The sequence below is a fragment of the Budorcas taxicolor genome, chromosome 11 (genome assembly GCF_023091745.1).
Source record: "Budorcas taxicolor isolate Tak-1 chromosome 11, Takin1.1, whole genome shotgun sequence".
NCBI lineage: Eukaryota > Metazoa > Chordata > Mammalia > Artiodactyla > Bovidae > Budorcas > Budorcas taxicolor.
This window is the reverse complement of record NC_068920.1, coordinates 20239028-20263838: the sequence shown is the minus strand read 5'-3', so window position 1 is coordinate 20263838 and position 24811 is coordinate 20239028. Positions and strand designations below refer to the sequence as shown.

Genomic DNA, 24811 nt, shown 5'->3' with positions numbered 1-24811 from the left:
TCTAGTTAGGATGCTTACTTTTATTTCTGCAGCACCTTGGTTCTACAATACAGTTGTTTAAAAGTTGACACATTTCTCTTGGTGATTCTGTATCCTGCTTCAGTTGGTGACTAACGGTTAGATCATAAGTAAATTAAGCCAAAAGATTTCTCAAATACAACTTGCAGTCAAGTGGAGACTTCCGGAGAGAAACTTACGTGGAGGGATCCTATTTCTAGCCATTTGGTTCAAAGCACCTGAAAAAGGTCAAATGTTGCCCCGACACCTACCGGCCTTCCAGAATTATGTGCAGCCAGGAGAACGCCGCCGCACTGAGCTCCCTGTAGCATGGCTGTGCCTTCTCCTCCTCCAGGTGGCACACCTGTTGGCCAGGTACCACCAGTCCAAAGAAGAGTCCTTCCCTTCCAGCTAATGCCTGGCGGAGGTACCCACGGAGGGACGGGTGGCGAAGAGCTGAAAACCGCATTTAAAAAATTGAGTCCAGAGTAAGTTCTTACCGCGCGGATTCACGAGAACTACCATCTGATTCTCGGGTTGCTTTCTCTATCTCCTACACTGGTTACCTCATTTCCGATGAAATTAATGATCCCGAATTAGCGGCGAGAGGAGTGCGCGGGTCATCTACCCAGCCTCGAGCTGGGTAGTTCCGTGCTCCGAGCAGATTTCCGGACCTGCAGAAAGAGAAAGGAGAGCAGGGTGGTCACCAGCTTTCACAGGCAGGAAAGGTGAGGGTGCACGTGCAGACGGGGGGTTGTGGGGGAGGACCCTTAAAACTTTCCTGAGTTGCCCGCCAAGGCGATCCCCGCGGCTCTGTGGGCTGGGTTCCAAAACGCCGAGGCTAAACCGGTTTGAGGGTTAACGTGCGTGAAGGTCGGAGTCAGCCCTCTTAAGACGCTTCTCCGCACGCCTGGGACGAAGGGAACGTCGGGATCGGAACCGGCCCACCTCTCCTTCCCCAGAAGGGATTTCACGGGCTCCGGTTTGGAGTCCGGCACCCCTCGGAGAGTCCCTCCAGGGTGTCTGAGTCGCACCCAGCCTGTGCCTTCACAACTCGATGCAGGGACCCGAGGAGGCGCGCGAGGACCGACCGGTCACCGCTCCAATTACCTCATCGCTTCAGCTCCCCGCCCCTTTCCCAAACCTGGAAGAACTGTCCCCTCCGGTCCCGGTCAACGCTCCCGCCCCGCGTCCCCCCCCCCACCCCACCCCCGATCCCGAGCGGGTCTCGGGGAAACGCGCCCGCCTCCCCGGGGGGACTGCCGGGCCCGGAGATGCGCGCACCCAAGGGTTAAGGGCGCCGGCCGGCGGCCGTGCCGTGCGCTCTCGGTGCTCAGAGCGGCTCGCCCCGCCGCCCCGCCGGAGGGTGGCCCCCCCAACCCCCCCGAAGTCGGATCCTTGAGCTGCGGCGGCGGCAGCCAACTGCTCCATATTTGGCTTCTATTACACATTTACATACTGGAGCGAGCGAGCGAGCGAGCGCGAGAGAGCGCGAGGGAGGGCGGGCGGAGGGAGGAGGGAGGAGGGAGGGAGGAGGGGGGGAGGAGGAGGAGAGAGCAGAGTATACCGCAGACATCATTTCTACTACAGTGGCGGAGCCGTACAGGACCTGTTTCACTGCAGGGGGATCCAAAACAAGCCCCGTGGAGCAGCAGCCAGAGCTACAGCAGCCGCAAGACACTGTTTCTCTCCCTCTGCCCCCCCTTCCCCACGCAACCCCAGATCCATTTACACTTTACAGTAAGTGGCTATTTTTTTTTCTCCTCTGATTCTTTCTCTCCCCCCTCCCCCCATCTCCTTCTCCCTTGATTTAGATCAAGATCCCCCTCTACCCCGCTCTCCCGAGAGGGGCAAAAGCAACAACCAGCAAACAAACCCCAAACCCCATTCGGCGGCACGGAAAACAGCTGGAAGAAGAGCGAAGGAAATCGACGCGTCGTGTTGTGGTGTGGTGTGTGTGTGTGTGTGTGTGTGTGTGTGTGTGTGTGTGTACATACACCCTTCCCCGGCTCCAGCCTCCCGGGCCGACTTCCCCAGCTGTGGGCGCTGAGACGACCGGCAGGAGGGTGGTGTGCAGGGGCAGGGTGGGCGCCCGCCGAGCAAGGGGGCGCGCCCGGGCGGGGGGCGCGGGCGGGCGCGGAGATCCGCGGCGGCTCCCCACTACGGCGGTTGCCGGTCCGATCGCCAGTGGGGAGAGCCGTGTCCTCTTCCCAGGAGGTGGCGTAGGGGGGAGGCGGCGGCCGGGGGTCGCGCTGCCCCCTCCTGCCGCCCCCTCCTCACTCCTCTCTTCGCAGAGGGCAGCAAGAGCGAGCGGATCTGGAAGAGGGCTGGCTTTACCGCGGGGGCCACTTGGCCCCGGAGCCCCCCGGGGCGGGGGTCTCCCGGTGGAGGCCGGCCTGGGCCGGCGCGCGACGGCGGACCGGGAGGGTCTGCGCCCGCGGCCGGGCCGGAGTTTGCGCGCGCCGCCGGGCGGTGGGATCGCGGGGGGCACCGAGGGAGGTGGGCACGGGGGGAACGGGCGAGCGGTGCCGGGAGCGCGGCCGGAGTAGCGGTGGCGGCTCGGGCGGCTACCGCCGCCGCCGCTCTGTTGGTACGGCCGCTTCCTGATCATGTGCAGCCGCCGCCGCCGCCCGGAGCCGGGAGCCCGCGAGCGCCCCAGCCCGGGCCGGCGCCCCCGCCAGCGCCCGCGGCCGGAGCCGGGAAGCCGCGGCAGACGCTACCCTGCCCGCGCCGGGAGTGAGCGGCTGCGCGGCTGCTGGGAGGGTGAATGAAGCCGGGAGGAGGGGAGGGGGGAGGCGGCGGCGGCGGAGGAGGCGCTGCGGGCGCTGGGATGCGCCCGGAGCCCCGCTGCTCGCTCACTCTGGGCCGGGCCGGAGACTCCGCCACTCCCGCGGCCGCCGCCGCCTCCTACGTGGTTCCAGCGCTGCGCGCAGGCCGGTCCCGCAGGGGGCAGGGCAGGGGGCCGGCCGGGCGGAGCGAGAGGTGAGGCGGCGGCGGAGCGCGGCGTGAGTGTGTGAGTGCGTGTGTGTGCGTGTGTGTGTGTGTGTGTGTGTGTGTGTGCGCGCCCGCGGGGGAGGGGGCGGCCGGGCCATCGCGGTGGGAAGGGGGCCCCGCCGTGGCCGCTGGGCTGACTCCGCAGCGCCCTGACCCCTCCTCGGCCACCCCCGCCCTCAGGCCGCCTTCCTAAACTCGGCGGCTGGTGCTTTCATTTTATTTCAGACCACGTAGGGGGCTGACTGGAAGCGATGGAACAATTCAGGTTTTCTAGGGAGATTGAGCAAGAACCTTAGTAGGGGGTGGAAGTAGGGTGGTGGTGGAGATCCTGCCAGAAAACAAACAACAACGACAAAAAATCAGTTTCTAAGGACTAGTGGGGTTCAGTTCAGTCCCGCGGCTGCTCTGTTTTGTTTTGCTTTCTTGGTATATAATCCTACAGATAAGAGGATAATATAAATACTTCGAGAGATTGGGAAATTGCTGAAGAGTAGTAAGGCACACACACACAGAAAGCCAGTCGGAAGCTGGTTATATAATGCGCGATGTGGCTAAGGAGAATGGCAAGCTATTTTTATTTTGTTTACCGTATGCTGTGCAGTAGGGACTCCTCCGAACTGGTTCTGTCCCCGAAGAGATTCTTAGCTTCCCTGTGAGAGCCACAGGATACAATTAGCAAAATTAGAAGACCCTATTACACCCACAGAATAAAAACTAATGGCTTAGAGTGGCATGCTCCTTGCACATCCTGGCGCTTGCACGGGAATGTGTGTATGCAAATAAGTTCTCCTTTGGCAATCTCGTAGTCACATCTCAATGACATTTGTGTTTTATAATGCAGGCTGTTCTTAATATTTAAACATCATCGTTACATATCGCTCGCAGCAGCGGGTACTTGATGGGTTATTTTTAGGCACAGCTAGTTACTTTTTCGACCGTGTTAGCTAAGCCATCTCATTTGGGTTTCTGAGGAACCCTGCAGTTCCTGGAAGCCCCCGTCTTAAGCCCACCTTGTGGTTTATTTGGTGGATGAGGGTAGTTTGACACTTGAGCTTTTTTTGGAATGGAGCGTCTTCCTGAAGAAACCACCAGAGAGAAAGATGAGAAAACCCTGCACATGAACTCTTGGAAAAGGATTGCACTGTAAGGGCTAATGCTATGGCATTTAATCTCCTCTGATTGCCCTCTAACTGTGCCTGCATCAGTCAATATTTTAGCAGCTCCACAGATAAATGGGCTTGAGTGCCACCTTCTACAGAAAGCAGAGGTCGAAGGGCTCGCCTGAACCTTCCGCCTGCCTGCCTTTCTCATCTCGTAGATACCTGTCAGCGGGTGTAGGTTTTCGGTGCACTTACTCCATCCCTGATCACTCGTGTAATTAGATCAGGCTGCCATGGCAACAGACAGTGTTCTCCCGTCCATTCAGGTGGGTTTGTCTGTGCCTGGACTACTCCCAAGTGTTTGATGCACAGTGTTTGTGCTGCCCCAACCAGATGAGAGACTCTTTACTATTTCAGCCGCATCTTCTTTTTGTCACTTCGGATGGGAGACGCTGAATGAGGCTTCTAGCTACTCAACTTTTATAAAGGAGACCAACAAGCTGTGCTTACTGGGTGCAGTATGTAAATACATCTCCCCAGACCGTGAAAGGAGGCTGACAATCCTGCTTGTGAACACATCAACAAGTATTTGGTACTTGCTAGAAACCTTTCAGAGCTGAGGAGCTGAGGAAAGCAACCTTTTTTCTTGCAGTTTGTCTGGTGCCTTTGGCACTTAACCCTTTCAAGTGCAAAACAACTCATCCTTTAGAACCCAAGCTGCCAATAGCGGGGTTTTTCTAAAGGATTTATTCAGGGGAAGTAATTTATTTGAGAAGGATATCCCCGTTGTCATATTTAAAAACTTTATGGCCATCCTAATGACAAAAAAAAAAAAAGCTACTGGCAGTAGGCAGTCATTCTGAATGTATTCATTCTTAACTTGAATTTCTTGGCCAGGATCCTTACCTTGGAGGTAGTAAGTTAAAAGGTTTTTGTCTCAGGTAAGAGATGATACAGGCCTTTAGCTGGTAGACTGATAATGTTTGGTGCTTTTGCACAGTAATTTGTACTCTATTTGAGGATAAAATTTAATGAGCATTTAATAACAGCGAACAACATTCTGCTCTTTGCATTAGGCGGTCACCTTAGTAAGCCTGCTATGCAAAGAAAAATAATACTGTTGGGGAAAAAAAGGAAAGTAGCTTTGGTTGCTGAAGGTCTGTGTTGCTCAGGCAATCCAAATAAGAGGGAGTATTTTAATAACTCTGATATTAGAAAAAGAAATAATTGAGAATAATAATGTCTGGATGTCTGTGTGACCCTGCTAGTCAGTTTACAGTTTTACAACCCCATAGCTAAACTGATAAATCCTTTTTTTTTTTTTTAACCTCTGGGGCCTTGATTGAGAGAGCTATTCAGTGTTGCTCACAGAGGGCTTATGAGTTTCTACCCTTTAGTGAGTCTATGCAGTTGGTAACATGATTGCGACCTGCTCAGATCAAGTGTTGCTGTGTTTAAAGCAAGCCATTATTTCTAGAAGGTAAATAGATGGGAGAGGCAGGGATATAAAATGAAGCACAGAAGTTTAAGTTTTATACAACACCTTGGAGGTCCTGAATTACATTTTACTATGTACAGAAAAACACTTTACTGGCAGCCAAATGTGAACGTGTATTTTTGAGTGCACAAATAAATTTGTGTTAAAATAAGTATGAAAAATGTACTTGATTGGGAACTGTGAAAATCTTCCCCTGTGTATCTTCCCCTTCCATTCTGGATTTCATTTTAAGAGGGTTTGATAAACAAGTGATATTTAATCAGAAATACTATAACTAGGCTTCCTGGCCTCTAAATTGTCTTTTACTCTTGCAAATAGATTCAAGAACAACTCTTCAGCCATCAGACTGTACATGTAGCTGGCCTTACGTTTCAATAGGCCTAACTCAGTTGTCTGGGGGTCCCGGGAAAGGCCAGCCTTAAGAGCTTATTAAAATATTAATAAACATGCTTCTGTGACTTCTTGTTTTGTTGTCATTACAGAGTTTGATTCACATTCCTTTTGTATAATGTGCCTTTATTTTTTTTCCATTCTGAAATGTCAAGTGGATTTTCTGTTTGCACTTACCTTGAATGACAGTTTTTGATGACTAACGCATGGTAACACCAGCTCATTTTGTTTCCTATGAGAAGTTAGTCAATAAACATGTTTTTACTAAAAGCCTGAAATTTAGCGAAGGTAGGAGTGAATGTTAATTCTTTAAACTATAGTTGTCTGCAAGTAAAACATAGTTTCGATTCTGAAAAGCTTAAATACGTGCATATGTAAGATGACATAGTGCAGCAAGACAGAATATTATTTTTATGGGGAGACAGATGATTTGATTTCCATTGCTTTATATCTTTTGAAATGTGCAGCTTAACTGCTTCAAAGAGCAGATTTAGTTCTGTTTATACTTCCCAGCTTATCAGAAGCAGGCTCTCCTTATTTTGTGAAAAGATCGAAAATAAGAAATCAGAAATCCCCAAAGAGATAATTTCTGTTCTAAGGCGTTCCACACAGGACTGCCCTTTATGAAAGAAAGAATTTTGTAGTCCTCAATTATGCTGTTCAAATTTTAATTTCATTTAATTCAGTTTAATAAAATATACATTCAAAATTTCTTTAAGAGGTGATAAGTGTATACTCCATGCTAGTTTTAAGAGAATATTTTCAAATGTTGGCTGAAAGAGTTGTAATTGGATCAAGGTTTTAAAAATATGTAAATACTTAAAATTCCAGGAGTAATAAAAAGGCTTAGGTAAATAATCTTTACCTAATGGTGGAAACAGTTTTCAGAAATCTCTTTCCTATTTCATAATTTATGTATCTTTGTCTTTATCAGTGTAGTAGTATATTTTATAATCCTTATAAATCTGAACTTTTCAGGCTAATGCTCTATAAATACGTGTACTACGTATTACCACCTCAAATGTACTAAAACATGTTTTGAACTACTAAAGACAAAAAAGCAACAAGCGTTATATCCTCTTTGACATATTTGATGGGAGCAGAACTGTTTCATTGATTGTTTAAAAATAAAATTTTTAATGCATCCCATTTGTGAAGTAATGAAAAAGCACTGGTAATGGCAATAATGCAAGCAAAAACTGTATATACTAAACCTGAACAGTTACTTTTCAGAAAACTCATTGTAGTGTAATCACAACTTGAGGCTTCAGGGGGCAGAGGCTCCCCTGGTGATAGCATGTGGGTTCAGGCTAAGAGGAAGTTCTCTTTTTTCTACTTAGGTGCTCTTTAACGGATACCTTTTGAGTTATTTATCAGGAGTTTTTAGTCATCACTGTTATAGCTGCTAACCTGTAAATGCTTATGCTTTTAGCATTCAAAGAAAATGTATTTTTTCTATCACCATGTATGGCACATTTTCTTTTACTGCACCCTTCACCCTTAACTTTGGGCTATTCTCCCTGAAGTATTTATGTTTTCTTCTGTATCTACAGTATTTATATATTATCTCCTCTTTACTGACTGTCACATCTGCATTACTTAGGCCACCTTTCTATCTCCCACTATTTATAGTATTGTGTTATGTTGCTCTGCTGTGCTTTTTAAATATTAAAAATTCTGTTTTTAGTAGATATATTGTCTTAAACAGTCTATAGGCTATTTTATTGTATGTTGTCTGTATATTTTTGTGATGAATCCATTCTGCCTTGCTTTTATTTTTGGTTTCTTCCCTCTGATAGAACACAGCTAGTTTTGTTAACTCTTTAGTCACTCTAACTGATGTAGCAACACAGATACTTTTGAAATAAGTAGGCATACCGACGCGAGAGTAAATTAATATTTTACAGCATTTGCATCATGTTTGACTGTTCTCTGCACTTCAGCAGAATAGGAGGAGACTGTAATTTGGACTCTATAAAATCTTATCTGCCAGGTGATAGGTAAATAGGATAGTGTGCACACACGTCGATACACAAGCCAACACTCAATTGTTAGCTCGTAAAGCAAGCACTCTGCAAATCCATGGTACCTGCACATTGTTTGAAAATGATGATCAAGGATTTTGAGGCTTCATTTGAGATGTTACTAGATAAAATCAAGATCACCCCCTGGCCCTTAAACCAAGTACTGTGTAAGAATAAATAGAATATTGTGAGCTTTTATTTAACTTGGCCACTATTAATGTTTGTAGCTCAACAAGCTTCTTACTGGAGGGCTTGTCTTCCAAGGACTTCAGAGATGTGATAGTCTAGAAAGGCTTCTTTCTTTCTCTACATTTAACTGTTTGGGATTTCCCAGGTGGCGCTAGTGGTAAAGAACCTGCCTGCCAATGCAGGAAACCTAAGAGACAAGAGACGTGGGTTTGATCTGTTCCGAAGATCCCTTGGAGGAGGGTGTGGCAACCCACTCCAGTATTCTTGCCTGGAGAATCCAGTGGACAGAGGAACCTGGTGGTCTACAGTCCATAGGGTCATAAAGAGTTGGACATGACTAAACAACAGCACACAGACTTAACTGTTTACATATGGGGAAACCAAGGCCTAGAAAACTTCCTTCTGCATATCAGTCTCTGGCATGCAAAAGATGCTTAAATAAATACTTCGTGAATGGATTAGCTAGAAGTAAGAATACTTTGGCTACTATTCATTACTTTGCAAAGTGTTGGAAAGCAATCGACATTATTTTCCTTTCCAGCTGGGCTGTGCCCTTAAAAATAGTGAGTGTGTATGGATGAAAATAATCATGAGATGTGTTGCCATGTACCCAAGGCTAATTGGCTCACTTACCTGTTTACAGATTATTCACATTGGAGATCATATTCATAGCTCCAGAATAGTTTCTTTCTGACACCCAATATAATCCTGGGCCTTCTCCTTCCTACTGTTACCTGGCGTGGGCTTAGGAAACCCAAACTAAATTTAAAACCAGCCTAAGCAAATATGCAGATCAGCTCCAGTAATGAAAGGCTGAAAAAAAAAATCAGTCCAGCAATGACGAGTTTGTGGATTAGTTTATAATAACTGTGCTCCTGATTCTATTTAATGTGGACAGTTGGGAACTACCAGTATTTAAAAATATGCTTTGAATAGATAGGAAAGTATGTTAGCAGATCGAGTCCTCAACTTCTTCCATTTCTATGCATAGGTGTTTACCTCACAAAAACTACTACGAGCGCCAGGCTCCCTGATGGAAAGGTATATGAAAGATAGATTCATTCTCGTTCATTCATCCATTCACACATTCACTCATTCATCCTACAATGGGTAATCTTTACTTAAACATGCTCAGGATGTTATGGCAGAATGAAAATCAAGTAGATGTACATTCAGTAATTAAATCCTTTAAAGTTCAGAGGAAACTCTAGTGAGTAGATGCATACTTAAATTTTTTTCTGCATTTGATTCTTTTTTTCTATCCCATTAGACTGGTATGCTAACAACTAACTGTGCTCTGTGTCATGATTGTGCCTAAAGTTGCATGTTGATAGTAAGATATGCCTCATGAAAATTAGACTTTGGCTCAATTACTATTCAGTCCATGCCCATTTCCACCTGATAGTCCCGTGATGACCAGCTTGTGTTTATGAGGTGATTCGTTAGAATCTTAGAGAAAAGATTGACAGTAGCTGGCTCAAATGGAGAGACCAAGCTTTTAATTTGATTGAAGGGATGACCTTTTTGTGTGTTGGCCTCCCTCTGAGCCCTGTTGAATCAAACCAGACCTGCCTTTTGAGCTGGCTGGTGCCTGTGTAATTTCTCATAAAACGATGCAAAATTTGACGTTCTTGAAGTTTAGATTTCCCTGCATGGTGTCTCCAAGGTGGAATTATTATTATTTTTTAAAGCCATTCATGCTGTTTCTCATTTTGGATTTCCTCTTCTGCACCCCCTGGACCACTGCAGGAGGATCTGGCTGCAAATCACTGAGGTGTTCCATTCAAGCTGCAGATTTGTCTGTCGTCTTTGGACAGCAGTCTCCTCCTCCACGGCTGCTTCGGGGGAGTCCAACACCCATCAGGTAAGAGTTTTGTGATGCTCTCTGGTTTCTATCTGAGGATAAAGTCTGGCCTGGGAAAATCGCCTACTAGTCGTACTTTAGCACTTTACAGACTGTTGAAGATAATTGTCTTTGCAAACTACTGTGTGGGAAATTGAGAAATCGCAGAGGTTTTTTTTTTTTTAACTTGGATTAAGGTATCCTCCTTTTAGATTTATTTGGTTGATGATGTAGTCTGCCTCTGCCTTGCCGATGGTTCATTATTGTGTGCTGGGGTTGAGCCTGATCATTTTAATTGTCACCTGTACTTGGAGCTGATGGGCAAGTTTTGTTACCAAACGGTTACCTTAAGTCACTGTCTCCATGTTTTAGGTTGTGGTTGTTGTGTGACCGCGGTGCAGGGAGATAGCTTGTTGGTTCGGTAGCAACCCATGTTGGTTGGATCTTGAATTTCTCTGTGTCTGTTTGGGATTTGACAACTTCCTGCTTTCTTCATGTACAGTAAATTTTTCTGACCTGGAGAGTCATGCAGACACAGGGTGGATGCAGGGTTGATGACTCATGGTTCTCTGTTGAAAGGAAGACTGCCTGCCTAGAATCAGGAGAGCAGGGGAAGTTAGTTTGAAATTGGGGCAGTAAGGGCTTGGGAACACTGGTATTCGCAACCAGAGGAGATTGTGAAATCGATCCCCTCTTTCTGTTTGCCTTGGGAGTAGTCCTGCTCCAAGCTGTGGAAATAGACTAGTTCAGAGGTTCTCGAGCCTGGCGGGACACCAGAATCTCCAGGAGAGCTTAGAAGAAAAAGAAAAAAATAGAACCGGGACTCCACCCTAGACCCACTGAATCCAAAGGAACCGGAATGGTCTCTTGGAGTCACACTGACGTTCCACTGCTGTGGCGTGGGCTGGATCTGGTGGTCTCTGGGCAGCTCTTCCCAAGTCATGTTCTGTTTCTTTCCCTGAGAAGATGCACCAACCACTTTTATCCAACCTTACATACAGAAATTTGGATTTTCAGCTCATATTTAAGAGGCTAATCCTTGCTTTATCAGAATGTTCATTTTGAAACTGATTCACTAGATTTCTTTAAATAAAGAGCTTGCTCCTCACCCCTGACACCCTGCTTCTAAGGTCCAGTTTTTTAAGTTCTATATAAATTCCATGGTATTTAAAATAAGGACGCGAGGCTCTGGAACCAGCCTGTCTGAATTTAAGATGTAAAACTGCCGCTATGACCCGGGGCAGTCCTGTAACCTTCCTGGGCCACAGTTTCTTCATGTGTAAGATGGAGATCATATAAGAACTAGGGCTGCTGTGAGGTTGGAATGATGTAATATTTGTACACTGGGCAGAATAGTAACCTGGTGTATAGTTTATGATCCATGAACATAAGCTATCACTGTGAGCATGTGACTTGTCTTGACAGGGTGATTGTAACGTTCTTGTTTGGTGATGGTTGCTCCTTAACCATAAGTGACGAGGAGTAAGTAAATATCCCTGTACCTTGGTCTTTGGACCAACACTGTGGACATTTGCAGCCCTGAAAGCTAAAGGGCCTTTTATTTATTTTTCTGGATTTTATGTTAGTCTGCCTCGATTCCTGACACAGGATCCCTGTGTGTTGTTTTTCTTCTGTAGGATGAACTGCTGAATTGCAGACGTAAGTGAAGTTATTTGTGGTCTGAGTGAAAACGCACGCACACACACACACACCTGAATGATTGAAGTATGGTGACTCAGGAAGGGGGATCAGTAAAGTCCTACTGGGGTGCAAGGCAGGGGAGGGGGGAAGTTATCACACACGTTCTGTCCTTTTGTAAACTATGGAACTGGGTACTTTATATTTTATGGGCTGTGGGTTAGGCAGGTATCTTTTAAAAGGAAATAGAATAATTATGTGCAGAGGGAAGCCTCATGAGGTCTATAAGTATCAACTCCATTGAAAGGGGTGCAATGTCTTATTGCTAGTTTCTCTCTTAGGGGTATTATCCATTTTAGGCAGAAAGTTCTCACACTGACATTTTTGGGGAAGTAGCTTAATTGCACATGCGGTTAATACATATGCAATTTTTTTTTAACCTGCAGTGTTTAAAGAGAGTCATGTGTTAAAACGAGAATGTCTCAAGAATTTTATTATGAAAAAATCAGGCAGCAAACAGCCCTGTCTCTCAGTCAGTACGTGAAGCTTATTGAGAAGAGATCCAGGTTTTTGTAGTACATAGTACAGTGCATTAAGGGTTGTAGGAATGTTTGTATTGTATTACTGACAAAGTAGTACAGAGTCACCTTGAGTTTTAAGCAGCTGACATGTCCTAGGATCACATTTAAAGGAAGCTTATAAGTATCAGCTAAACATGTTGCATAAATAATGGCCTCATTACAGTCCTCACAACTGATAGCTAAACGTGAGCAGGGAAACAGTATCTTTCATGTTGTACTTTGTTATAGTCATTAGGTTTTTTTTTTTTTAAATAAAACCTAGATTACAGTTATTTTAGATTCTAGCTATTTTATCAATACGATGTTTTTGTTGTTTACCTGCTAAGTTGTGCCTGAATCCTTGTGACCCCCATAGACTGTAGCCCACCAGGCTCCTCAGTCCATGGGATTTCCCAGGCAAGAATACTAAAGTGGGTTGCCATTTCCTTCTCCGGGGGATCTTCCCAACCCAGGGATCGAGCCTGCATCTCCTGCATTGGCAGGCGGATTCTTTACTGCTGGGCCACCAAGGAAGCCATATCAATGATATAGCTATAGCAAGTTACGACTTACCTCGTTCATAGGCATGGTCTATATGAAGAAATGATTCATTCATTTATTCACTGTGTACTTTTTTTTTTTTACTACTGCACAGAGTGAGTAAGAGCTACCAGAAGGAGGTTATATTCTTTGTGGTCAAGTAGGGGAAAGAAGACATGCTCTGAAATTACTAATACAGAGCAGAAGGGGGTGGGTTGTGCTTACTGGGGTAGATTCTAACACAGAGGGAGTTCAGAAGAATGGTGCTGAGTAGGATGATGGGGAAAACTTGGAGGAGGAAGCACCATTTGAGTTGAACTCTGGAGGCTGGTTAACATTTCTTTGGGAAGAGGTGGAGAGGGCGGAAGAATGACTGTTTTGGTGGCTGGGCCCTAACAGGCAAGTAGCATGGTGTGTAATCGATCAGGCCGTTTTGGCAGAAGCCCAGGTGCTGGTGGACATCTGAGTTGCTGGAGTCCAGCAGACACTAGAGAGTGTGGGAAGAAGATTGCCGGGAGGTCCAATCTGGAAATAAATTTGGAGGAGCCACTGGCCTAAAAGTGATCTTTGAGTCTGGGCTTTGGGTTTTTGTGCCTGGTAGGAAGTTTACCAGGCAGGCGGGAATGAGTATTCTTTCAGCAATGAAGTCAGCCAGAGTGGAATATATGAGGGAAGGTAAGAGGCAGTGGAGGCAGCAGAAATGGAACACTGGTGTGACACAGCCTTTGTATGTTTCCTGTTTAAGACCTGAGGCGAAGGGAGAGTGGGTGGAAAAATTGGGATGATGCCCAAGTGGATAATGGAGTGCGGCAAGGGGGAGTGTCTTCTCTAGATGCTCAGGTACCTTGGAAACTCAGGGCTGAGCTTCAGCTCGATGAAATTTTGTTGAAACCTTTATTCTTTACGACCTTAAAAAATAAAGTAGAAACTGGAGCTAATTTTAGCCAGATCTAATGTGTGTGTATGAAAATGAATGCTGCTTTTGAAATTCAGCATATGCAGTATCTCTTTTCATTTAAACAAATGATCCCTCTATTTTCCTCTAAACAGTTTTATTAAGATTTTCAGTGAGGCCCTGTACATATTAACAACAATTCCAGCTTTGCCTTTGATCTTTTCCACCGTGGATTTATTCATCTCATACGATATGTGTAAATCACATTGTGCCACCTACTTGATTCGGGAGCAATTGTTCATTTGTGGTATTCATTTACCATACTTTGATAAATCACAGTAATATGGGTGTGTCTGATAACTTCCATGTGGACTCTTGAATGTGATGTGTGTGTGTTAGTGTGTATATGTGTGTGTGTGTGTGTGCTTAGTCACTCAGTTGTGTCCGACTCTTTGTGGCCCCATGAACAGGAGCCCACCAGGCGCCTCTGTCCATGGGATTCTCCAGGCAAGAATCCTGGAGTGGGTTGCCATTTCCTTTTCCAATGTGTGTGAATATTCATATGTATACACATATATATATATATCAGTCAGTTCAGTTCAGTTGCTCAGTTGTGTCTGACTCTTTGGGACCCTATGGATTGCAAAACACTAGGCCTCCCTGTCCATCACCAACTCCTGGAGCTTGCTCAAACTCACGTCATCCAACCATGATGCCATCCAACCATGCCATCCTCTGTCATCCCCTTCCCCTCCCGCCTTCAATCTTTCCCAGCATCAGGGTCTTCTCCAGTGGGTCAGTTCTTCACATCAGGTGGCCAAAATATTGGAACTTCAGCTTCAGCATGAGTCCTTCCAATGAATATTCAGGACTGATTTCCTTTAAGATGGACTGGTTTGATCTTGCAATTCAAGGGACTCTCAAGAGGCTTCTCCAACACCACAGTTCAAAAGCATCATTCTTCGGTGCTCAGCTTTCTTTATAGTCCAACTCTTACATCCATACATGACCACCGGATAAACCATAGCCTTGACTAGATGGACCTTTGTTGACAAAATAATGTCTCTGCTTTTTAATATGCTGTCTAGGTTGGTCATAGCTTTTCTTCCAAGGAGCAAGCATCTTTTAATTTCATGGCTGCAATCACCATCTGCAGTGATTTTGGAGCTCCCCAAAATAAAGTCTGTCACTGTTTCCATTGTTTCCCCATCTATTTGCCATGAAGTGATAGGACCAGATGCCACGATCTTCGTTTTCTGAATGTTGAATTTTAAGTCAACTTATTCACTCTTCTCTTTCACTTTCATCAAGAGTCTCTTCGGTTCTTCTTCACTTTCTGCTATAAGTGTGGTGTCATCTGCATATCTGAGGTTATTGATATTTCTCCTGGCAATCTTGATTCCAGCTTGTGCTTTATCCAGTCCAGCATTTCTCATGATGTACTCTGCATGTAAGTTAAATAAGCAGGGTGACAATATACAGCCTTGACGTACTCCTTTCCCAATTTGGAACCAGTCTGTTCCATGTCCAGTTCTAACTGTTGTTTCTTGACCTGCATACAGATTTCTCAGGAGGCAGGTAAGGTGGTCTGGTATTCCTATCTTTTAAAGAATTTTCCACAGTTTATTGTGAGCCACACAGTCAAAGGCTTTGGCATAGTCAATAAAGCAGAAGTAGATGGTTTTCTGGAACTCTCTTGGTTTTTCAGTGATGCAATGGATGTTGGCAATTTGATATCTGGTTCCAGATTACGTATTTCTGGGCTTTCCTGGTGGGTCAGTGGTAGAGAATCCGCCTGCTAATGCAGGAGACACGGGTTCGATCTTTGGGTCAGGAAGATCCCCTGGAGGAGGAAATGGCAACCCACTCCAGTGTTCTTGCCAGGGAAATCCCATGGACTGAGGAGCCTGGCAGGCTACAGTCCATGGGGTTGCAAAGAGTCCTACATGACTTATGACTAAATAATAACAACAACATATATATTTCCAGCTGCTAGCCACAGCTTTGTGAACAATTTGGCTTCTCATTTATACTTTATAGAAAATATAGGATCAGTGAGCCTTGGCTCTGGGGAGAAAGATCCTAAGACTATATGGCTCAAAGTGAAGGAGAAGGCTGGAAATTATCTGGTTGTATTGCTGTTACGGGGGACTCAGTCTTAATATAATTAAGGAATATTTGAGGACTGTTTATTTATTTTTTAACCTGTGTTATTTCATTGGGCCTTCTGTATTCCCCTAAATGGCCCAGAATGAGGCTGTGACTTACCTAACTTTTATAAAAGACCAGAAGGTTAAGATGCTGCTGCTGCTAAGTCGCTTCAGTCGTGTCCGACTCTGTGCAACCTCAGAGATGGCAGCCCACCAGGCTCCCCCATCCCTGGGATTCTCCAGGCAAGAACACTGGAGTGGGTTGCCATTTCCTTCTCCAATGCAGAAAAGTGAAAGTGAAGTCGCTCAGTCATGTCAGACTCTTAGTGACCCCATGGACTGCAGCCTACCAGGCTCCTCTGTCCATGGGATTTTCCAGGCAACAGTACTGGAGTGGGGTGCCATTGCCTTATCCAGAAGGTTAAGATAGGAGTGATATTACTGGAGAAAATAGCTCAGCAACTCCAGAGGGGTGCAGACGGTGCTGTCTATAAAGATTTAATGAACATCTAAGGTGTGTAGGGCGTTATGCCAGCTAGGCCCTAAAGGAAATAAAGAGATGATCCATGGTCCACACTTTCTGTGTTGTAACTCTTTTAATCTTGACTGCAGTGCTTCCGGGGCAGGCACTGCTATTATCTGCATTTCACAGTTGAGGAAACTGAAGCACAGAGTGGTTAAGTCACTTGCCCGAGACTGCCCAGCTGTCAAGTGGTGGAGTCGTGCTGGGACCCCAGCCTGTATTCTTTGTTGCTGCCAGGCACTGTCTCTCAAGCCCCCAGCCCTGTCTGTAAGAAAGCAGGGTAATGCCCAGTAGTAGCATTTAAAGACACGGCAGAGGTGTGGAGGTCAGGCTCCCGGAGGTCAGGATCAGGGGAGGTTCGGGCCATGAGCCCTCCTTTTCCAGGCTGGCCTGTCTGTCCAGGGTCACCTACGAGCTGTTTTGCGGTGTTGTTTCCCATTCTTCCAGTCTTCGTCCTACCTCCCTGAGATTCCTACGCACTTTCAATAATTATTAATGGAAGAAAATGATGACTATGGCATATGCTTATCTGTGTTTCAGAGGATTGGCTTATGTTGGGCTCCAAATGTTTGGTGTCCAGAGTCCCAGCGAGGTGGTGAACTTTTGACTCTCAGAAAGAGCTTCACTGGGTCCATGCTCTGCTTGCCAGATTTGGCCGATTGGAACTATTTTTGTCTCCAGTTTGATAGATGGGGGGTGGCACCGAATCCAACTCTTAAGAACAAAGCATGCAGCGAAGGGAGGTGACACCTACGTCAGGGATCCGTTGGGAGGCGAGTGCTGGGTCCCCTCCTGTCCCTGCCCCTCCCAGTCTCACCTCCACTGGACCAGAGATGCATCCTCACTGACTCATGTCAACAGGATAGAGAAGCAAGATCATTTTTCTCTCTTAGCCTGTGCAGGGAAAACAGAGAGCTTGTCTTTCTTACACTGAAGGAAAATTACCAACGTGGTGATCATTTTGTAACATGTAGAAATATCGAATCACTCTCTCATGCCCTTGGATCTAACGGAGTGTTGTAGGTCAATTATGCTTCCATAAAGGAAAGAAAATTACCATGGATTTTCTTTTTCTTTTTTTTTTAAGTGTCTTCAGAGCCCAGTCTTGCTTTGTAGACGCACAGAACAGAAGGATTTGGGATTTACTCTTTGTGCGTGAGGCTGGCAACCCCAGCCTACAGCCCAGCTGTAATCATATGTGATGCATTTTATTTACAGATTAGGAAGCTCTGACTCTGACATATGACTAACGGGGAAGCTCCTCCCTTATAACAGTTGTATGTCATCTGCTTCAGAGAACTAATTGCTTGGCAATTCCCCTTTGGTAATTCCCTCTTTATTTTCTGATGAGTTACTTAACAGTGACGGGCTTGTTGAGCGGAGCGTTGAGTTTAATGTGTGCTCCAGAAACTCCACTGTAGGCCTGGGGGATATGTTTTTCGAATTCTGTTTAGCTTTACTGAAGGAACACTGAAACCATTCTATGGCCTGTTAATATTTCACTCAATACGAGGTTAAGTGTTGAGCGCTGTGCGATTTTCCAAAAGAAATCAAAACCAGGCTTCTTTTTTTTTCTTTTTCAGCGTGCTCCTGTGCATTTGAAAATTATTTAAAAAGGAATTTAATAGTTATAGAATGTTTAATGCTTTTTTTTTCCCCAGAAAGCTTTCACATGGAGTGGCTTTCCAGGACTCTGTGGCATGAATGGGGTGTGGTGGAAAGCTGTTAGACCGGTTTTGGGGAGACCAAGAGTTTCTTTTTAACTGCCCTGCTGCGAGGTGAGTTGGACCAGCCACCCACCTTGCTGGGCCTCAGTTTCTCCATTTACAGTAAAGCAAGTGGGTGAAAGAAATAAGCACTCAGGCCCCTTCTTTCTCTTACCAGGCACAGTTCCATGAATAGATTTTATTGTCATTCTTCCTCTTGGTTCCATACCTCCTCCCCCCAACCAGACCTTTGCTCTGTCAAACATCATTTGCTGTTGTTTGACTTTGTTCCGTTTTGTATTTAATTAGAATTTACATTTTCAGCTATTATTGTGTCACTGTTTATAAAGTAAGTCAGAAGGGGTGCCTAAAATCATCTATCACCCCATCTCTATTAGTTTTATACCTTACTGCTTCCTCAACTTCCCTTCCCTCTTCTTGCTACCGTACCCCAAACAACATCCTTTTCTGGAGTGGCTGTGTTATCGCTGGAAGGAATCTTCCTGCTAATTATGGATAATTTCTTTGCAAGGAGAGCGAAGAATCTCTTCTCTGCAATAGCGTCAAGGGTCACATTTGGCTTTTAATTTGCAAGTAGAAATCATTTTTGGGTGCCGTTTGGCTTTTACCTGCAGGTGTAGAGTTGAGGCTGGAGGTAATTTCTTTTTTCTTCTGCATCCACTTTCCCAATCGGTGTGCACAGACCATTACCTTGTCTTATTGGTTAATTTGTAAGCAGTTGGTACTGATGTCTCCTGATACATGGAATGGTGTTTCTAGGCAGCCAGTACAAGTAGAAGAGGTGACATTTAAGAGTCTTTTTGTTTTGTTGTCTTGTTTGTTTTCACAGGGAGGGAGGGAGGAAGGAAGGGAAGAGGCAGGATGTAGAATGTTAAGAAGTGAAGGCTTTGAAGACAGGGAGATTGAGGTCTGAATTCTGGCTCCGGCTCCTTAGATGTGTGTCCCGGCCACACTTCTTAAGTCTGTGATCCTCAGTTGTAAAGTGGGGATGATGACATCTATCCCACAGGATTGTTGGAAGAATCAAATGGATGTTCACTTTTCATAAGTCTGTGATTCTCAGTTTTCTCATCTGTAAAGTGGGGATGATGACAACATCTATCTCACAGGATTTTTGGAAGAGTCAAATGAACGTTCACTTTATATTGCATGGTAGCTCAGTGGTGAAGAATCCACCTGCAGGAGACATGGGTTTGAACCTTGACTCGAGAAGATCCCCTGGAGAAGGAAATGGCAACCCACTCCAGTATTCTTGCCCGCGAAGTCCTATGGACAGAGGAGCCTGGTGGGCTAGTCCATGGGGTCACAGAGTCAGATATGACTTAGCGACTGAACAACAACAAAGAATATCAATATGTAATTTTGTAAAAAGAAAGAAGGGGAAGATATGGAATTTAAGGGCCATAAGAAAAAAGCAAAGGAAAGAGTTGTGTCTTTGGGGGGGTGGGTACTAAGGGTAGGAGGGTCTCTTCAGAGCCCTTTGTGGTCAAGTTTAAATCTGACATGGACCATTGAGACTTGAGATAATATAGACAGTCTTCCCTGATCTGTGTGTGATGCTCTCTAGAAGGTCGATTTGCTCCATAGAAGAGGGAGTTCACTGCTATAGAATGGATAGAAATATTACATTTTAAATGCCTGTTGCCTATACTTTACAACAGTAAGAGGAAACCAATAAAAGCAAAAGTTCCCTTTGATTCTGCCATCCCAGTCCATAAATCATAATTGTTGTTAGGTGTTGTCTTTTAGTTCTTGACAATTTAACATATATCTTTTGTCACTGTTGCTTATTCTGTTTAGCATGAGCATTCCAATTTACGCCTTCAACTGTGCAGTTTTCCTTTACAAGGACACTATCAAGTTGTTTTCTTTTAATTTCAGTTTTGTATTATTTGTGGACGTTGGAGTTGGTTCTAATTGTTTACTGTTAGAAAACTGCAGTGAATACCTCTATACGCTTAAGTATTTTCTTAGGATTACAGTCACATCAGAAGACTTAATTCCTTGATAGAGGGGCCCTTGCTCTGAATACTTTCTAAAAGACAGTATTTTGCATTGTTACTGATGATATATGATTGTCTTGCTTCGACCTGATTAATGGTGAGGCTTACTCTTTTTTGGCTAATTTAATAGCCTCCTTGGCTTTAAAATATGCATTCCTTTGATCTCTCTCATAGAACATTTCCATATGTGTTTACTTACTGATTTTCTTTTACACAATTAGCAGTGAGTCTTGATATTTTCTCATCTGTGTCTCTGAGCTCTTTGTGGTTCTAGATATTGATCTTTTTTAAAGTCACATGTACTGCAGCTGCTTCTCCAGTCTGATTTTCTTTTATTTGGATTCTCTGACTTTGTGTTGTAAGAAAGTTCAAGTTTTTTTTGTAGGATGTCTCTCTTTTCTTCTGTGATTGTACCCAGGGCCAACCTGGAAGGACAAAGAGGGGTGACCCCAGGTCACACTCTGCACCAGGCTGGTTAGCGACTTGGCTTGGCTGGAATAGTTGCCCTTCTCATCTGCCCACTTCATCCCTTGGGAACCGTTCCATGTTGAAACCCTGCGTGTGTGCTAGGGTTCTGTCGTGTCTGACTCTGTGTGACCCCAGGGACTGCAGCCCACCAGGCTCCTCTGTCCGTGGGATTACCAGGCAATAGTACTGGAGTGTGTTGCCCGGCTCTCCTGCCGGGGATCTTCCCCACCCAGGAATCGAACCGGTGTCTCATGTCTCCTGCATTGGCAGGCGGGTTCTTTTCCACTAGCGCCACCTAGTGCTTTTCCATTGCTTAGGGCCCTTTCTACTTTCCCACCTACTTCTCACTCCTTGACCTTGATTCATCCTGAGCCAGTTTTCTAGGTCAGGGGTCCCCAGCCTCCAGCCACGGACCCAGTCCCAGTCATTGCTGGTTAGGAACCGGGCTGCCCAGCTTGAGGTGAGTGTCGGGCGGGCGGGCGAGCAAGCTATGGAAGCTTCATCTGTGTTTACAGCCGCTCCCCATCGCTCACATTACTGCCTGAGCTCTCCCTCCTGCTCAGTGAACTCAATAAATGTGGTGGTCTGCTTGAGTCATCCCTAAACCATGCCCCCTCTCCTCCCGAGTGGAAACATTGTCTTCCACAAAACTGGTTCCTGGTGCCAAAATGGGGACACGGCTCTTCTAGGTGTCTCGTCTCCTCTGCCCGTCGTTGGGGCTCTCCGCCCTCTGTGGCTGACCCTCTTTCTCTCAGGGAACTTGGGGGCCATGCAGGAGGCCTGGCAGCCACCCTCACGAGGGTCTGGAGCCATCAGTCTGGATTTTCAGGCCCGGCCGAGGTTGACCCCTACTCCAGGGCTCCCCACACCTTCTGCTCCCTTGGTCCTAAAGGCCTCCTGCAGGTTTGACATTCCTCACCCTGCCCCGCCTCCCTGCCATTGCAGCTCTTCCCTGGAGAGAGCTCTTCAGGCAGGAGGTTGGGAGCAGTTTCCTGGGTCTAGAGCTCTGGGGGGCGTCTGGCCTCCAGGCCTGCACTGGGCCCAGCGGCCCTGCTGACCTTCAGTCGTGTCTGACTCTGTGCGACCCCATAGATGGCAGCCCACCAGGCTCCGCCGTCCCTGGGATTCTCCAGGCAAGAACACTGGAGTGGGTTGCCATTTCCTTCTCCAATGCAGGAAAGTGAAAAGTGAAAGTGAAGTCACTCAGTCGTGTCTGACTCTTCGCGACCGCATGGTCTGGGATGTGCTAAATCCCTCCTCAGTGGTATTCCTCTCTGAGGCTGAAGTGGACATTTCCTCTTCTTAGACATCTGTCTGCATCTCTGTTGTCCGTCCGCCTCTCCTTGGTTTTTCATTGAACTTCTGAATACTTAACTTTGTCTTACAAGTTTAGCCCTGTCCCTCATGTGTTGCCCCTTATTTGCTTCAGTCATTTAGTTTTCTCCTTCCAAGTGCCTTGTCCTTTCTTATTATGTTACAGGATTTAGCCGTGCTCTTCCCCTTCCCTACCTGCCTCTATCTGGGGGGGTTAGTCTGGCCTATTCCTAGAGTCTGCGTTTGAAGTCCTTTCCTCCCAGGATTGGTTTTGTGTTGCCTGTCAGGCCCCCTGCTCTTCTCCTTTTGAAACATTCCACATCTCTTTTCCCAGCGTGAAAACACCAAGGACCTTTGTCTTTCCCCTCATTCTTGGCAGTTGGCACCCAGTAGGGCTGCAATAAATGTTAAGCATTTCCCCTACAATGTGGGTTTTCAGGATACAAATTGGATGTGATTTCATCTATTTACACAGACCATGACTTAAAGGATTGTGGTCTGGAACCAGCCTGGGGCCTCATGGACCTCAGTGGTGGAAAAAGCTGTGGTGTCTTTGGGTTTGAATACTGTTTTGGTTTGAATACCGTTGTTTGTGCATCAGACAATAGGTGATAAAGGTGAGCAAAATTTGTAAGAAAGCCATGCTCAGGAGAAAGAAAAGCCCAGTGATGAATTTTCTAGAATGAAAGTAATGGACTAGAATGCTGGATTTGCTTAGGGATATTTCAGTTTTGTAATACTACACTTATAGCCATTCCAAACACTATTATTATTGAACATCAGTGCAGGGGAAAAATTACTTTTGTTTTTGAATGTCTAATGGAGAAGGAAGGCAGTGGCAGCCCACTCCAGCACTCTTGCCTGGAAAATCCCATGGACAGAGGAGCCTGGTAGGCTGCAGTCCATGGGGTCGCTAAAAGTCGGACTCGACTGGGCGACTTCACTTTCACTTTTCACTTTCCGGTGTTGGAGAAGGAAATGGCAACCCACTCCAGTGTTCTTGCCTGGAGAATCCCAGGGACGAGGGAGCCTGGTGGGCTGCCGTCTATGGGGTTGTACAGAGTTGGACACGACTGAAGCAACTTAGCAGCAGCAGCAGTAGTTGAATGTCTAAAACTGTCTTTCTCTGTGATGAAAATATTTTCCTGTTGGATTTTGATTTTATGAGAGGATTCTTAGGAACACCGCCATCCTGTGGGATGAATGAGCAGATTCGAGGTTCACCTCCTTAACCTCTGTTCTTCCCTTCGATCAGTCTCCCTACACGCGTGCTCTTGTGACCCGGCTCTCCAATTCAGGTGAAAGCTCTTGATAGGATAATTTCCCCAGGGAGATCATTTTATCTGGAAGAGAGTAGTTCTGGAGGCTTAAGCAAGATGGGTCAAGTGGCAGTAAAGCACCCTATGGACCGGGGAGCCCTAAAACCCTCCTGCTTTGACCCGCTCAGGAGGAAGGGGGCTGGTGGGGTAGGCCAGCCGCTGACCATGGTGTTCCCTGCCCCTTTGAGTGCTCACCTCCTTTGTCTTGTCTTGTGAGTTTGTCTAGAAGTTGCCCTGCTGCTGGTGGGTGAAAATGCCTCTTCCAGGTAGAGGATGTACGTTGGCGATCACGGATGTGAAGGTGTGTGTGCGCTTCCGACGGAGGTTCTGTAGGGAGTCTGTCGTTAGAAACTGCGGCCCGGGGCCCTTTGTCCATCACAGAGCCCCAAAGCCCTTTCTGCCTTGCTCTGTCCTGGCAGGTTCTCAGAGAGGGGCAGAAAGACCGCTGGGTGCATTTGGAAATTCTTCCCTTTGTCAGGGCTCCATTCCCGATTCACCTCTGGAGCTGCCACCGAGGCCGTCACCCACACCATTGAGAAGTGTGACCCCAAATTGTGACTTTTGTGGGGAGACAGTCTTTCTATAGGGAGCTGGGAAAAGGATGTTTCCTTTCGGCGGCTGCCTCTGCTGCTTGATCCGACATTTTTCATAAGATTAGCAGGTTTTTTTTTTTTCTTTTATAAGTGGCCCTAGGCCCCTAAGACCAGTTATCTATTGCTTGTTGACAGGAAAAAAAGATGATCTAGTTATTTATTTAAAAATCTCCATCCATAAAACTTGGCTTTTTATTGCATTTGAAGGAAATATAGTGATAGCATCTAAGATCAAATTTTGTGTTTTATTTTGGCTTTCCTGTTCTGTTGAAGCCTCTGTAACCCTTTAGACCTCTGTCTCCTGTTCAGAAGGAACAGGTTATTATTATTTTTTTTTTCCATCCCAGAGTCATCCAAATGAACAAGACTATTTTAACGATCCTTGTAAACAGATCTAAAACAGAGGAAGAACTGTTTACCCGCCCTCTCCGTCTCCCTCACCCCAGCAAGCCTTTGATCCATTTTGGTCATCCTAGAGATTAGAATGGGCCAATGTGAGTAAGAAACAATCTGAAATGAAGAAAAATATTTTTGAGTGTGTCCTTGAAACACGAGTCTTACCAGGAGTAGATGAGCCTTCTCCAAACAAAACTCTGGAAGTCATAGTTCATATCATCTTTAAGCCCTGGAGAGAGGGTTATTAATCTATGGAAATGAACAAACACTCACTGTTTGCTATTCTGCTGTGCAGAGAACATTCAGTGACCTGACTAATCTTAGACTTTCTTTCTTTAAATGCTACCCTTTTTACTCTTTGCCCTGAAGTCTCCAGAAATGATTTCCTTAAAAAATTAAAAAACACACACACACAAAACTTTTCCATTTTAAATGTGTAGGGTCTTCAAAGACTTTGCTGGGATGAAAGTTCTGTGTTTTCCTGTTTCTCCAGTAGGACTAGTCACAACTACCCTTTTCTCTTAGCAATGTTTGGCAGTCAGAACCTCTGATTTAGTAAATACAGCCCTAAGGACTACAGTCATCCAGGCCACGTGCAGTGACTAGCGTGTCATGGGTCCAGCTCAGACGATAATAGCGTATCACAGGAG

The 24811-nt window shown here is 45.8% G+C and overlaps 2 protein-coding genes across 6 annotated transcripts in view; one reads left to right on the top strand and one right to left on the bottom strand.

The window, feature by feature from the left end:
• Window positions 1–203: 203 nt before the first annotated feature.
• On the bottom strand, window positions 204–10978 carry LOC128055129 (uncharacterized). Its single transcript, XM_052647512.1, has 6 exons — window positions 10876–10978; window positions 6157–6211; window positions 4998–5102; window positions 3579–3641; window positions 564–671; window positions 204–453 (listed from the first exon to the last, which is right to left on the bottom strand). The coding sequence occupies exons 1-6, from the start codon at window positions 10976–10978 to the stop codon at window positions 228–230; spliced, it is 660 nt and encodes a 219-aa protein (XP_052503472.1). The 3' UTR covers window positions 204–227.
• ATXN1 (ataxin 1) overlaps window positions 1543–24811 on the top strand; it is a 415285-nt gene continuing 392016 nt past the window's right edge. For 3 of the 5 annotated variants that reach the window (XM_052647880.1, XM_052647876.1, XM_052647877.1), the window contains exons 1-2: window positions 1543–1737; window positions 9942–10056. The gene's annotated coding sequence lies outside the window, so the exon portion shown is untranslated. Of the gene's footprint in view, window positions 1738–2939; window positions 2980–9941; window positions 10057–11672; window positions 11695–24811 lie in introns of those variants that run through there. The other 2 variants (XM_052647879.1, XM_052647878.1) reach the window with 2 other exon arrangements.